At 46.5% G+C, this 15,150-nt stretch overlaps 6 protein-coding genes across 6 annotated transcripts; 2 read left to right on the top strand and 4 right to left on the bottom strand.

Moving 5' to 3' along the window:
* Positions 1–363: 363 nt before the first annotated feature.
* Positions 364–1,928, bottom strand: N7517_011529 (class I SAM-dependent methyltransferase; the record flags this gene model as incomplete). The annotated part of the gene is made up of 9 exons (XM_056729252.1): positions 364–439; positions 498–926; positions 993–1,179; positions 1,235–1,260; positions 1,326–1,442; positions 1,497–1,538; positions 1,692–1,748; positions 1,810–1,856; positions 1,902–1,928. The coding sequence occupies 9 exons, from the start codon at positions 1,926–1,928 to the stop codon at positions 364–366; spliced, it is 1,008 nt and encodes a 335-aa protein (XP_056575067.1).
* Positions 1,929–4,588: 2,660 nt separating this feature from the next.
* Positions 4,589–4,936, top strand: N7517_011528 (uncharacterized protein; the record flags this gene model as incomplete). The annotated part of the gene is made up of 2 exons (XM_056729251.1): positions 4,589–4,703; positions 4,758–4,936. The coding sequence occupies 2 exons, from the start codon at positions 4,589–4,591 to the stop codon at positions 4,934–4,936; spliced, it is 294 nt and encodes a 97-aa protein (XP_056575066.1).
* Positions 4,937–5,743: 807 nt separating this feature from the next.
* N7517_011527 (putative serine/threonine-protein kinase) lies at positions 5,744–7,400 on the bottom strand (the record flags this gene model as incomplete). The annotated part of the gene is made up of 5 exons (XM_056729250.1): positions 5,744–5,958; positions 6,018–6,315; positions 6,375–6,679; positions 6,751–7,030; positions 7,170–7,400. The coding sequence occupies 5 exons, from the start codon at positions 7,398–7,400 to the stop codon at positions 5,744–5,746; spliced, it is 1,329 nt and encodes a 442-aa protein (XP_056575065.1).
* Positions 7,401–7,889: 489 nt separating this feature from the next.
* N7517_011526 (uncharacterized protein) lies at positions 7,890–9,026 on the bottom strand (the record flags this gene model as incomplete). Its single annotated transcript, XM_056729249.1, has 1 exon — positions 7,890–9,026. The coding sequence occupies one exon, from the start codon at positions 9,024–9,026 to the stop codon at positions 7,890–7,892; it is 1,137 nt and encodes a 378-aa protein (XP_056575064.1).
* Positions 9,027–11,422: 2,396 nt separating this feature from the next.
* N7517_011525 (NAD(P)/FAD-dependent oxidoreductase) lies at positions 11,423–12,922 on the bottom strand (the record flags this gene model as incomplete). The annotated part of the gene is made up of 3 exons (XM_056729248.1): positions 11,423–11,571; positions 11,631–12,587; positions 12,640–12,922. The coding sequence occupies 3 exons, from the start codon at positions 12,920–12,922 to the stop codon at positions 11,423–11,425; spliced, it is 1,389 nt and encodes a 462-aa protein (XP_056575063.1).
* Positions 12,923–13,391: 469 nt separating this feature from the next.
* Positions 13,392–15,106, top strand: N7517_011524 (Major facilitator superfamily domain general substrate transporter; the record flags this gene model as incomplete). The annotated part of the gene is made up of 4 exons (XM_056729247.1): positions 13,392–13,515; positions 13,573–13,663; positions 13,721–13,944; positions 14,004–15,106. 4 exons carry the CDS (start codon positions 13,392–13,394, stop codon positions 15,104–15,106), a joined length of 1,542 nt encoding a protein of 513 aa, XP_056575062.1.
* Positions 15,107–15,150: the final 44 nt, after the last annotated feature.

The following is a 15,150-nucleotide window of genomic DNA, read 5'->3' as shown; positions in this document are numbered from 1 at the left end:
TTGATGGAATTTCAAATCCTAGACACTTCAATGATTCTCTCCGATGCCTTTGCGACGAAAAGCACAATAGCCAGCCATTGTTGCAATTAAGCTAGCTTACGACATAACACAATGAAATACATGATCTTAATATCGCTTCACTTAAGATGTTAGCTTTTTAAAGAACATGAACGCACAACCCATGTCCAGCGCCGTCAGCCTAAGTTTATCCCGAATATAGCAGCCTTTTCTCCAGTCACAGGAAATATTCATTGTGAGCACCTTCCAAGATCTTGATTCAGTCCCCTTCCTGTACAGCCTCCCATCATGATGTCCAATCGATAACTCAGTTAGTTGCTAAGAAGACAGTCACTTCCCCTTCTTTCACGCCTCCTTTTTGATCGGAGTCATGTCAGGTGTAAGCTCTCCGGGAAAAGGCTTGCGCGCCCACACACGTCGTCTAAACAAGGATCAGCATGTCAATCCCTCAATACCACACAGGATTAGTCCAAACTCACGCTTTCTGATAAAGATGATATCTTGGATTCTTAATCTCCGACCGAACCTTGGCCAAATAAACAGTAACCTCGTCCTTTGACCAAGGATGCGGCGCACCAAAATGGGTCAGCAACCACATACACCAACCCTCCATACCAGAAAGCCAATGGTGGTAATTAACCACGCCAGCCTCTTTAAATTTCTGATCGCGAGCCCACGGCCCAATCGGCCACAGGTATGTCTTCTCCTGGAAATCCACAAACCCGGCCTTTTCCATTGCGCTGCGCATGGTATTGATAGTGTCTAGCGAGCGTCCGGCGCGCGCACCGCACCCGCTCATAATATCCCCCCAGCTTCGCAAAATACTATCTGCCGGCAGGCTGTTGTCGTCACATTGGATGCAGGGACTACCTTCGAGTTGTTCGATCCAGCCTCCTGGTCGTAGGGATCTACGAGAGACACCCGTTAGTTCACATAGTTGCGGATATGGATAGGGGGGAGAAGTGCTTGTTTACTTAAAGGCGCTTGTGTAGACGTGATCCCATCCAGCGGGATCGAATGAGCCGATCATAACCCGCATGTGGATTAAGTCGTGAGGTTCTCTCCAGGTCCATTCTTCTAAGACGTTGTCGACTTCAAGGATGCAGTTGGGCGGCATCCATGTCACGGGAGGTGGGAAGAGGTCGACTCCTCGGACAGTTGCTGGATGGTGTTAGTTTATTTTGGAAATTCCCAGGGGTATTGGCATGGCACTTACCAGATGGGAACATGTCAGCAACGTCACTATATATGTGTCCGGTTAGTAGAAATCCTGTCTGTCATGGGTGAGGGGCTCTCTTCTGACATACATAGCCCAGTCACCCTTGCCCGTTCCAATGTCGAGGATCTGCTTGGGGTTCTTTCCCACAGGTGCTCTAAAGAGCGGGTTTTCTCGGTCCGAATCTAACACCATAGCGAGCAAATGGCTGAGAGTGTTAAAAGGCGAGAATGATACATAGAGAGGTTTTGGTCGTACGCACCCAGCTTCGTAGGACTCAAATGCTTGGTCATCGGACGGAATCCTGATTAGAATCGAGTATGAGTTGGCAGCTTCTTTAGTGACAGATGCTATGACATGCATACAGATATTCTTTGTTGCTTAGCGTTTGATACCTGTGGAGAATAAGTAAGCCACGGGCCGAGCTGGATGCGAAGAATGCACTATGAAACCATACCGTCTGCCATTTTCCATCAGGCCATGATAGATTGAAGAACCGATAGACGTTGTCTCTCTATTTAATATCATGTTAGAGATCAATGGAGAGAAAGAGTGGGGGAAGTGCGAGTATTTACGACTGCCAGTCATCGCCATAATTGCCTGTCAGATAGATATCCGTGTCCTATAACCTGTTAGACCTGCGAGGAGAAGAAATAGATCAACATACCACTGCGATCTGTGGTGATTTCGCCATATTTCGATATTTGGCCCTTTGGGATGATAGGAACGAGGGTAAGGGAGGTTAAGGGGCTGTTAGAATGCACATTGGTACTAAAGCACAACGGTTTTCACCCGGTGTCCCGCAATCCTGAAGCAGGTTCAATGGTTAGGATTGGGTGGGTAGACACAAGCGCTTTATGATACTCCACGGTTGAAGCCCGAAGGGGGTTGGTGCAGTATTAGCCACGTTGTGCGGAGGTTCCCGTCGACGATCATTGGGTTGACGTTGACACGGGCCAAGGATGCACGTATGCCGAGATTCTCTATCCTTGTTTTATCCGTCTTTATGATAAGAAGACGGGCTACAGAGTCCAATGTATTTATTAATCTTGGAATTGCGCCTTTTATAATTCAGCCATACAAAAGAAATCGATAGAAACAAATCGTGGATACATCGAAGTGTGCGTTATGCGGATTGGCAGTCAGACGTCGGGGGCTATATATATTCAGCGAACAATGCATGCAGGCTTTGTTTATCAGGCTACAAATCAGTGAGCATGCGCTAAGAGCCAAGTCCTGCATTGCATTGTGCATTACACTGTCAGGTCTAGTGCAACCAGCCATTAGGGCTGCGTATCCTAGACTGGGATATGTAGACCATAGAACAGAGGTAATCTCAATTGACATGGTTGATACACTCCTGAACATATTATCCAACTATTTCATCTAATTCTATTCCAATATCATAGAGCTGAAGCTATCCTTTCTGTTTACTACCCCTTTATATCTGCCAGATGCGCCTCTCTTGCATTTAGGCCTTATTTATCACGCCACACGCTAGTTAGACGAACTCTAGCGTGAGACTATGTTGTAGTTAGTTAGTTATATTCGTTTTTATGCCTTACTGCCATGCTCCCAAGCGGCCCCGGGGTTTGCGGGGTTTGCATAATGCTTATACTTGCCTTAGGCCACCGGCTTGTGCGCCAAGCAATATACCCTGACCCTGATACTAAAGTCAGGGCTTGGTCCACCATCACACAAAGGGTTAATAGTAGCAACCGATGGACTTGTTATGTAATAGTTATATATCAGGTTATACCTGTATCTTACCTTAAGCATTCTGTCGATGTGGCTCCAAGTTTGAGCTAATCTTCAATTACAATTGCATTTACTATGAGATACTATACAAATTTACCTATTTTCCATTGATGGCAGGCTTTAGATAGTAAATATTCATTCACGAATACTCGAACTTACATGTGAAATACCAAGCTCAGGCCTTCACTATAACATAAGCCCTCTTTTATTACTAGCGCAAGCAGATCGGTGGGATTTACCCGTGGACCTTGATTCCAAGATTACTAGTGGGGGTAGGTATCCAATAGAAAGCATGCTATCCGTACAGAGTCTCAGTTGCCTAGAACTAGAGAATCTTAATATGGCTCTATTTACGCTCTATTTACGCTGTACTACAGAGTAGTCCGTACATGACCCTATTTTCTCTGTAGTGAATTGGACACATATGACTTGGCCATGCCCATAAGTGGGACGTGGGATCCACGTATTTATGCGATACATTACAGCGACTATATCACCAATATCACATTGCATTGCTCCATAAATTGCGTTACATTGCATTACCTGAATATGCAGGCTACCGTCGAATGCCTGGGAAATCTCTGCTAGCCGTCATGATCCAGTTCCCCTGAATTTACCTGTGCTTTGCATCCAGATTTTCATTTATAATCCCCTCTGTATTCTATAGTTCCGAATTCGGAGAACGTGCATTTTATCATCGATCTTCCTCGCATTGTTTTCGTCACATTATTCAACCTGTTAGACGTTGATTATATCAGTAGTGGAGCTTGGAATTGATGCCTGAGTTGGTGGCTTTAGGTTGAAAAGATTCTCGCAGCAGAACCGGGGGCCACTGGGGTATTACCAAATGCACGTGGTACATACAACTCACCGACAGGATCTCTCGGGTTATGAGCCATCAATTCACAATGGATCCTGGGGCTTGGGAACCTACCCACTTAGTGACGGACCGTTCCTCCTAGTGGAGATGATGGGCGGCGTACAATGGCTTTGCGGTTCGGAAGCATAATGAAGGGTTAGTATCTTGTTCGACAAGTTCAAATAAAATCTGAGCAAGTCAATGCATTGCAATAGAGCAATGGTATTACCTTTTGGACAACACTTTGTACTATGAAGGTGAGAAAAGTATATGTAATGGGGCTTGTGGAGCTTGCATCTTCTGAGCACGCCCTGGAGGTCAAGACGCACATACAAAGTACGGAGTACATTATAAGCTATTGAGCATGACAGAGTAGGACTAAGGCGTTGGAGCTACACGGACTCTGGCACCTTAGCAACCAATTATTTTGATCCACCTACACGGTGCAGCTTCAAACCCTGCACCGTTGCAAGGATCCCTTGACATCCGGCGACATTGTTGGTCTTTTCCTACTTTAGCTCGTGGATTGAGGGACTTGTATCACGCGCTGATCAATGAGAAAGCTCGTACTAATGAGGTCCACTATGTGGTAAGCGTTGTAAGCATTCAAACTTTTGCGGTTTAACCAGACAAGATGCGGGCTATAAAGACCCCTTCCCCATCCCCTCTTATTCCTCACTTAACAATCACTCCCAATCATTTCCCAGTCATCTCAATCACCCTCTTCTACCAACAAAATGGTTAATCTCAGCATCCTCTCCATTGCCACCGTGGCTGCCTTTGCCTCTCTCGGTGCGGCTAAGAACTGCCAAACGCAGTTCAATTACTGTTCCTCAGCTCTTATGTCCAGAGGTTAGTAAAGCAAATTATATATTACGATAAGCAAAATGCTAAATCTATATTAAGGCAACTACGACACCCAGATCCGGAATGCGGTTGCTGATGCTCAGGGCGCATTCCCTGGTGTAAACAGAGATAACGCTTTGTTTGCCTGTCTTGGAGGCTCCAACGGCGAGATCAAGGTTATCCAGAAGTGTGGATACCTGTGCAAGAATGGAGGCAACGGTCACACTGACAGCTGCTAAAGACCACGTTTCAGTCAGCTTGATTGAAGCTCTCTTGGGGTCTCGGTCTTGCCATCAAAAAACGCGTGGATTGTTTCTGCTGCTTTGATGGACCGTTTTGGCATACAGCCAAGCCGCTCTGTACTAGGTAGTTTCATCTTGTCAGATGCCTCGATAAAATCAAATTGATAAGGTCTACATGTACAGAATGTAACTCCTCCTGCAAATCTACTACCCAAAACCATGCTCAGACGTCTGTAGCCTATTAAAGCATGCTTTACTAGGCCCTATAAGTGTCTTGTTGAATATAGCAGCTCACTCAGCAAGTTGGGTACCAGATGCTTCTCGCCTTCCAGCAGCTCTCGCGGCGTTGTACGCATTATATTATACCTGGAATATGGCAGAGACTGTAGCCGTTGACTCTAAGAACGTACATAGGAATACCAAGGCGCAACTTAAAGAACCATGTATCTATCCCCATCAAGGAGGGCGAGAGGAGTGACCCTGCTATTAATTTTCTCGCACCATTTGAGCTCAGAATGGAGCGGAACTCCCTGGGATTTCCTCTTGATCATCAACCTCCAGAATCATTGCTGGACATGTATAACAAACCCCACACCCGGCTTTCCCACTTACAGATCATGACGATATTATACATTTAAAAGTTAAGCATGTATTATAACTTCAATGTCGATTTTCATGTCCATAACTATCTGCATAAGCATCTTTCTTTTGATACATCTGTACATAGTGGAGATTTTATACATAGTGGAGAGCTTTCTTCTCACTGTAAACAGCATAGTGTAAAGGGACCGAACAGCTCATATTCTAAGAGCTCCCCTCCAAGAGATCTTTAGGAACAACTCCACCGAAATTGAGGAACGGATGCTCCGTTAGCTCACGAGCAGTTTTCCTCTCCGAGAGAACCCACGTGAGCATATCCCTAGCAAATGACAAGAAAAGCTCTCTTTCCGAGTCATCAAGCGATGGGATAGTATCCTCTAGTTTCCGATTTGGGATCAGTTTCTCGTGAAGGAATTTTCCTACCGCCAACAATGAGTTAAAATGACACATGTGCCTAGATTTAGGATAAAAGCCTCACCTTCTTCATCGAAATAAGGACCACCAAAGACCTCACGAGCATTCTTGCACGGCTTGCCCTTCTCAATCATAATTGTGGAATCGTATTCCACATGTGACATATGGTCTGCTCGCTTGAGTACCTCTTTAGGTGGTGGACCAAGCAGGGCAATCATTTCTGCCAAATGTGATTTCGGATCATATCGACCATTAGCATCTTCCACTTGAGTAAATAGCTCGGTGCCTTCGACAATGTTCCAAATCTCCGAAAGAAGTGGGTTAGTCTTATCACCATGAGTAGACCATTGATATTCCAGCGGCTTACAAGGACACCAAAGTTTCATATATCTGCACTCAAGTCCCAACCATATCCAAGCACAACTTCGGGCGCACGGTAGTAGTTTGGCTGTATAGGGTATGTAATAACAGGTTCGTGTTGTGACTTTGTTTCTGGGTCGACGATGTCAAGCTGCCACGCCGACCCGAAATCGCTTATTTTGGGAAGTACATTTCTGACGTCGTCAACGTCCATTGGCCCGAAACTCTTGTAGCTTTGGTAGATGGTGCGATTGGTTACTGGATCAGTCATGTAATGCATCGGGGTCTTGAGCACTTGTTCTTGGATGAATCTAGGGATAGCTTTGTCATTTTCGAAGGTCATCAGGATATTTGCGAGCTTCAGGTCTGGAGTCAATTTTCGTTAGCCATTGCTCTTTTTTCATAAATTTACCGAGAATTCAACCAGTATCACTAACCAGTATGAATTAGTCTGCATTCAGCATGCAAATACTGCAGCCCCAGAAGAAGCAAAACAATATACGCCTTTGCAACGGGAAGAGACATTCTTCGGTTCTCGAAGCGTTTCTGAAACTCGGACATTGGCTCTCGCATTGCCTCATATAGAAGGCAAAGATGCGTTTTATCTGAGCTTTCAAGCCCAAAGCTTTCCAGACAGTTGCGTATCACCGCATAACCTGTATGTGAGGGACTCTTTTGTGCAACCGTTTGCTCGATACGAAGTAGCTCACTCGCAGACTTGCATCACAGCTAGTCAAAATCTTCAAAGCAACTGTTCGCTCGGACTGCGATCTAGTGACTCATAACCTCCAATTAGCCTTGAACAAAATTTGCGCAGAAACAGAACGCACGTTGTAATATCTCGCGCTAGCCATACGGTCGAACTCGCTCCCCAGCCAATCTTCGCTAGTAACTGGTAGCTATCCCCAAGTGTCTGGCCAGGTCTTGCTGGGTAGTAGTCTTGGGGAATGTTCGGGCATCTCTCCTCATCGACGACCTGGTGACTAGTTATGGCAAAGGCAGGACTTGTAGGAGGGAGATGGAGCGGTTTCTTAAGCGAAACGAATGAGCGCTTTGTCACGCGACTTGTAAACCGTAAGCCAAGCATGGATGTGGATTCAAGAGAATAAATTGGCTTGAACAGTGGGCCTTGGCGGGACGGTCCGGTGCTCCACTCCGATCGGAACCCAAAGGTTAGGAGGTTGGGATATTTCAACTGTACGGAGTACGGAGTATAGAAATGAAGGATCTAGACCTCTTTCTTGCGATAGAAAGTGGCTTGATTGGAACTTTGGAAATAGGGGGCGTTACTAAGCTTTGTTTTAATTGACCGCTTTCTACCCCTGTGCCCAGGTGGGTTATAGAAGAAAAGGATTTAAAATACTTAGAAGACACATGTGATAGAAACAAGATCGAGTCTAAAACGTACAGTGCCTACCTTGGCCACATCGAGCGTGGACGAGGTCAACATTGATTTTCATGGTTCCCTCCTTGTCTGAAAGAGGCTATCATACACTCGTCTCGTTTCCTATCAACTCACGTATTTCTTGGTACAAACATTTGATCTCCTTGCCCCTGCAGACGAGTTGGGTCTCGTTCAATCTTTACACTCCTCATCTTTATCAAGCTCTCGCACAATGATTCTATTTTCACTCGCACGCAGACACCTCCACCTGCAGCAGGACCAATTCAGAAATCCTGCCACACGTTTGGGATACAATGTGCACCGGATGTCTAGGGTCAGGCGTTGCAGGAGGGACTCTTGAGCAATAGTGAAAAATATTGCCTGTGCTAGGAGACTGGAATGAAGCGCGCTTAGTTGGAGCATCGTCCGTGAAAGCTCGGGCGATGAGGTCGGGTAGTCTAACGCGTTCAAAAGGGACTCTTGTTCTTCTATGTCGTTGTCACAAATCAATCGCAATGATAGATTCGTGAGATGAGAAATCTCTCCAATAGTTCTGAAAAGAGAAACTTCTTGTTTGAGTGTTCGTCGGTGCACAGAGAGCTGCAAACTGCGGATATTTGTGCACTTAAGTCGGATTTGCGTGATCCAATTGGTGAAGGAAGGAATCACCTCGTAAAGGTCGGACTCACGTGGGAGAAGCGAGAGCATTGTGAGAGATTTTCCGTGGTGCTTGATGGCTGCTTGGAATGTACGTTCCTTTCGGCCGCTAGACAGTCGGATTGCTTCCAATGGACGAAGAGATGAAACAAAAGCACTCGCTGCTTCATCATAAGCATCCCAGCCTGGGAAACTTAGCGTTAATGATTTCAACAAAGGGATATGGCAGCTAGCTGCCGCAATAAGAACACTCTCAGAGACATCCCAAAGCTGTAAAACTCGAAGGGTAGAAAACGCATTCTGCTCTTGCCAAGCCTTAAAATACTCAACGCCAACTGAGCTTAGACTGAGACTCTGAAGGTTTCCCCCATGCAGTCTGTGCCCATCCTTGCGATTTTGAAAGAAACCTCGCCATTCTGGGTCTTCTGCTTCTGATGGATCAAACCTCGCACTCGTTGATTCCTCGACAATATGCACCCGAGACAGGTTTGGAGCCAACCCGTTTGCTAGCTGTATCGCTGCTTTGGCATTGAAGTTCGTAACGTAGTCAATCTGTGAGACCGGAACCAGAATGCTAGAGAGAGAAGGTGACGTAGCCAATTGATATTCGTACTGATCAATGTCAATAGGCCTATTGTCATCGTAGCATAAACTGAGTAGCTTGAACGCCATAACATGGAGTCTGCAATGTGGTATGGACTGCTGCAAGGTCTCAAGCAGACAGGGTGGAAATAATGCGACACAGCTCCAGGTCATGTCTTGAAGGCCCGACAGCCGACACAGGAGAGATTGAAGAGAACTCCAGATATCATACTGAGGGTTAGGAAAAGAGGTGAATAATTCATCAATATCGCGACGGTAGTAGCTACCCAGGCAACTCAAGTCACCCTCATTTTCCTCTTGGTTGATGGTTAAAGATCCTGGTACCTGTTCCTTCTGCTCATTGTTTGGAAGTAAGGCTCCCCGAACTGTCACCGAACGGACAGATAGAAATGCAGACGAATGTCCAAGTATCTCATTCCATCGCTGAATATCCCTTTTCAGTCTTTCCTGGCCCAGCAGTGTAAAACGAATATGCGCAAAACGATGCCTATTAGCAAAGGTTAAGCATTGTTTATTCGTCAGTGCAAAGTTGTAGACACTGGGTAAGTCATCAGAAGCAAGGAAGTCGCATATTTGGTCGATTGTCTCCGGTGGGAGAGAGAGTAGGGATGGCATTGTTACATTGGAAGTGCCAAGCGAACGGTGTTGAGAGAAACAAAATTGCAAATGTAGAAGAAAGAAAGATGACACAGAGATGAAATAGAGATGAATGTTAGAGGAATTTGAAAGAAAATTGAGAGAAAGGAATGTGTGAGGAATGTGAGAAAACGGTGAGCGAAAGGTGATATAGGAACCACGAAAGGGTCGATCCGGCTGGCGGAGCCAGGGGCCTCCAAAGCGGCAACATCCACTGACTTGAGACAGCGCAAAGCCGATATTACACTACTGCTACCAACTGGACACCCACCTACTTCTGCCGACGGGAAGCCTCCCAAATACAGACCTTCTTAATGTAATAGGCAAATTCGGTGCGGAAATAATTGAGCGACGACATCAATGCCATCAACCGTCGCATGGACCACGCACAAATAAGAGCGACTCCTCGATAATACATAGGCCATGAAATCATACAGATCTACCACGATGTCAACGCAGCCCGCGAGAAATCCAACTCCAAAGTCGACCTCACACTTTCCCAGGAACACTTCCCTACTTTCCTATATGGCATGTAAATGGGCAGCGTCTCGGTATTAAAATACTGTAGAACGATATCTGGGTAGGGAAGTTTTGGAGCGATGTTTGCGGGTTAAATAGAAACAAGAAAATGTATCTTATCGGAAGAAGGGAGAAAGGAAAGTGAAAAAGAAAGTAAAAGGCAGCTTGTAGAGAGGGCAAAGATTTAGATCGTTTCGTGTATTGTCTTTTCCACTTGAATGTCATCCACTTAAACGTAAAGCCACCTGGCTACTGTCCTTGTCCAGTATTCCCACCCTTCATACTTGGTGTATTTCTCTCTCGGATGGTGTAAACTGCTGCCAAATGACCTTTGAAGCAGTCAAGTCCCGACGTCGATGTGCAGTGGATTCGCCTAATAGCGCCCAGCCTTTTGGGTTCTTCGAATCATGATCGAAAGCCTTTGCCTTTGGTGCTTCATGCCAGATGTCGACTGAACGGAGTCACTGGAGCATGAGAGTTGGTAGGATTTGATAATGGAAGGGGCTGGATGGTCCTTCCTTCCCTGAAATTGGGCTGTCGACTGGGGCTGGGGAGAGGAAGGAAGATCAACTAGATGGGAAGCAAAGATCCTATTCGCCTAAGGCATCAAGTCTGCCTTAACACAAGTAAAAGAAAAAGGTGATAGGAAAGACCAGGCTCCCCGATGCCTCACTTTGACGTGACGCGTGCTGGCCATTGATATGGACAAACTCCTAATAAAGGCGCTGAGAACTCGTATAGATGTATAGCTTATGATAAGACTTTGCTGGAAAAACTGTTGTTCCTCTTGTTGCTATTGGCTTTAAGTTATATATATTGAAGGACAGAAGATGGGTAATTGATTTTTCATGTTTAAAAGAAGGGATATCTGTTCTCAATATACACGGTGAACCGGAAGATGAACGTATAAAACAGAAACAAAGAGCAAACATTGATTGCATAACTGTTACAAGGACAAGCACCTTTTGTGAGGCAAATGTTACACAGGTAGACATGTCAATCGATGAGATACCAATCATCAAAGATCCAAATGGCAGCCAATCCAAGATATTTCCGAAGTTGATATAAGTACGAAGGGTCAAAGATGAGAGCATATTGGGCTAAATGCTGAGGGCCAATTGAAGCAGCAAAATGAGGCAAAGTGAGAGAGGGTTCAGAGTTGGAAAAGGATGGTATACTCTCAGAGCCTCGCTCCTAGGATGGACCGTACCTTGATGGCTAACCGTGGTAACAATGATGTAATGATCTTATATCTATGTCTTGTCTATGGAGCTAAATAGACTCTAAAATATTTCAACATCCGTACGACTCTACCAAATTGAAGGCAATTCTCTATTTGAAAGCCGCGAGAGCCTTTGGTCGCTGAATTGGAAACATTCGGGAAGCCCCGTCTCACCCCAGGTTTTGCCAAGTACAAGTTGGGCAACTGCTGGAGCGCAGGTAAATATCCGAGCCATGCCTGTTTCAACGTCAGCGTGTCATTTCTTTAGGATATACTCGAACAAAAGAAAAACTCACCATGACCATTAAATCCAGCACAGATATATTGCCCAGGGAGAGAATCAATTGCCCCAACGAACGGAACAGAGTCTGTAGTCATGGCAATTATTCCAGTCCAAGCATGGTCCAAACCCTCACCGTGCATGGCAGGCTGGGATGAATTAGCCGGAAACATTTTACCAAAAGTCTGCAGAGCATCCTGGGCAATCTCTTCATTGTACCGAGAGTCATCGGTGCTAAATCGACCAGCCGTTGTCTCAGGGCTCATTGTTGGGTTTGATCGCGATACCCCTAACACCAATGTACCATCTCCCTTACGTTGGATCAGAGAGTAAAAGTGAAGGAGGCTGAAGCGGAGCGAGAACGTGTTCTGCAGGGCCTTATGCCCTGAGAAGGCAGGGACAGGTACGAGAGAGTGGGCCTGTGCACGGTTTGGCCGAATGTACGCCTCCAACTGCGGAAGTAGCAAGGCAGCATGGGCATTCGTGCAATGGATAATTTTCTCCGCTTCTATTATTCCCCGGGGCGTGTGTACCTTCCAGGTTTCTGAGGCATCGCTCCGTTCAATTTCAGTGGCAGGACAAAATGTGAAGAGCTTCGTACCCTTGGATATCACTGCCTGAAGAAGGAACTGTGCAAGCTTTGCCGGGTGGCTCGACCCTGCTGGCCACTCATATGCTGCCACAGCCCCGGGAACTCTAGTCTTCTCCTTGGCCTGGTCTCCTTCATGAAATGTGATGTGCGAAGTATCACCGCCCGCTTTCTTAAATGCTTCCAGGCTCTGTGCCTCGTAAGCCGCGAATTCTGGGGTCATGCAAACATCAAACGTCGTGGTCAAGTTGAAATCGCATTCCACATTATGTTCTTTGACAAATGCATCGACTCTTTCGAGAACAAGTCGTTCATCCTGGATGATCTTCAATGCTTGTTGCTCTCCATGCACTTTGGCATATGCATTGAAACCTCTAAAGGCATCTATTTTCCAAATCAGAAACGCTCACAATAACCCCAATAAAGTCCGACAGACCTGGTCGCACATGTCCGGCATTTCGTGAGCTTGCGCCACTTGCTGCCTCTCGGGCCTCGAGAATCACGATATCCTCGGGATTAGCCCCTCCTTCGATCAGCTTGAAGGCCGTCAAACCGCCAGAAATACCGGATCCTATCACAACATATTTCGAGTTCGGTGGAACGGTTGTATCGCTATTTGCAGTCAAATTCGGATATGCCCGAGTTGTGCGCTGCCAGTAACTCAAGCAAGGGGTAGGATTCGGCAGGCTTCGGCTAGTCTTAACATTTGAAGCCATCATTCCAGATTGGGAATTTGCAAATCAAGGTTGCAAATGCTGAATTTATATATATATAACTTGAAAGAGACAAAGTCTCGTATCCTGGAGATGCGGGGAAATGGCATTTTCCTATCGCGGACTTTCCCCGAATCCTTCAAGCTCACAGGATTTCGTTTCTCCCGAGGTCAACTTATCTCCAAGATCAGTGGAGTTGGCTAAACGTCAAAATGCCCTAAACATGTATCTCAGCTCCGGCATCCTTCCGATGTTACCCCAATAGAGGAATACAACTATTGGTGCTTCTCATTCTTATCACGCGTGCACCTTGCAGAAACACTCGGATCTGCAATCCGACATTTACCCCAGACACATTATCTGACCTGTGAGGGGTCAAGGTCTTATCCGAGCTCGGGCCTGTATGGGCTTGTATATATGAACGGCTAACCTCGCTATGTAGAATGTCGGCTTTTTCTTTCCTATCACCATAATCATGGTGACCTTCAAAATGTTTCGTCGCAATGCGTCGACAGACGTCGATATCCGATCTCCAGAGGAGAAGGCCTTGGTCCGACGCCTGGATATATTCCTGATGACCTTCGGTTGTCTTTCACAGGGTGCGTTAGGCTACATCCCCCTCACGGCTTGAGATCAGCAAAACTGACTTCTGTCAGTCATCAAATATCTCGATCAACAGAATATCAACAACGCCTACGTATCTGGTATGAAGGAGGATTTAAACTTGTTCGGAAATGAGCTTAATTTGTGAGTGGACCCGAAATATTTCCATACGCAGGGTTGGTGATAGCTGATACGGTCCAGATTCACAACGTACTTCAACGTCGCCTACTGCATAATGCTAATTCCCTCTCAAATTATCCTCACCTACATACGCCCAAGTTATTGGCTCCCGGGCTTGGAGATTGCATGGGGTGTTTTGACCGGATTGATTGCGATGACAACGAGCGCGAAACAAGTCTACGTTCTCCGTGTATTCCTCGGTCTATGCGAAAGCAGCGCTTGGCCAGGAATGATGACATTATTCAGTATGTCCTTCGAAAGCCCTGCCACTGACCCACCGAGTTAAAATTAACCAACTCTCCAGTGTACTGGTATACCCCAACCGAACTGGCCAAGCGAATGGGATTCTACCACTCTTGCCAAGCAGTCGGCCAAATGCTCTCGGGCGCCATGCAAGCCGCAATCACCGATACTCTCGAGGGACACAAAGGACTCGCAGGATGGCGGTGGCTCTTCGTGATTAACGCAATCATCACGGTAATCTGGGGATTCGCCGGATTTTTCATGCTCCCGGATCTACCAAACCGACCTAACCCACGCGCATTTTGGTTCAAGAAAGTCCACGGCGAACTTTCGCTAGAGCGGCTCGCGCGTAACGGACGCGCCGAGCCAAAGAGGATGACCTGGGCGGGCGTGAAGCGCACGTTCTCGGGATGGGTTGTTTACTTCATTGCGATTCTGTATATCGCAACGGTTCTTGGAACATACGGATATGTTTATTTCGGGCTATTCTTGAAATCGCTCAAGAACTCAGATGGGAGCCCGAGATGGACTGTCACGCAGGTCAACGCTATCCCCATCGGAGGATCTGCGATCAACGTCGTGTTCGTCTGGATCTGGGCTCTGTTATCTGATTACTTCGAAACGCGCTGGACGCTCATCGTTATTCAAGCGGTTATTGGGATTATCCCGTGTATCATTATGAGCATTTGGACCACACACTCGGCGTCCGTGGCTTTATCTGCTGCTTATGCATCATATTTCATCTCCTATATTTGTCTCGGCACGGCGCCGCTGATCTTCGCCTGGCTCTCTGATCTTATCCCGCAGGACCCAGAGGCACGGTCTCTTGTTGTCGGTGTTGCTGTTGCTGGTTACTATGCCATCTCTTCGTGGTCTCAGGTTCTTGTCTGGCCTGCGAGCCAAGCACCATTCTATAAATATGGATGGCAGTCGGGCTTGGCCTTGTTGGTCCTTGTCATCATTATGACCAGCATTTTGAGATATGTGGATGTGCGGTATCTCCTACCAAAGCGCGAGGAATTCCGCGCTGTGTTGGAAGAAGACATCATTGCGAGTAAAGGGGCTGGTGCTGGTCCGTCAGTGTCTCCTAATCAGATCGAAGGTGGGGATCGGATAGATGGAAGCTCGAAGGTATCTCCCACATCAAATGTGCGTGAAGTTTAGCCATCGGAGCTCTAATCGAGCTTATCTTTATACTGCATTGATTC

This window comes from Penicillium concentricum, assembly GCF_028827145.1.
Source record: "Penicillium concentricum strain IBT 3081 chromosome Unknown utg000006l_segment0_segment0, whole genome shotgun sequence".
Classification (NCBI taxonomy): Eukaryota; Fungi; Ascomycota; class Eurotiomycetes; order Eurotiales; family Aspergillaceae; genus Penicillium; species Penicillium concentricum.
The sequence above is the reverse complement of the archived record's forward strand: the minus strand, read 5'-3'. Positions and strand labels throughout refer to the sequence as shown.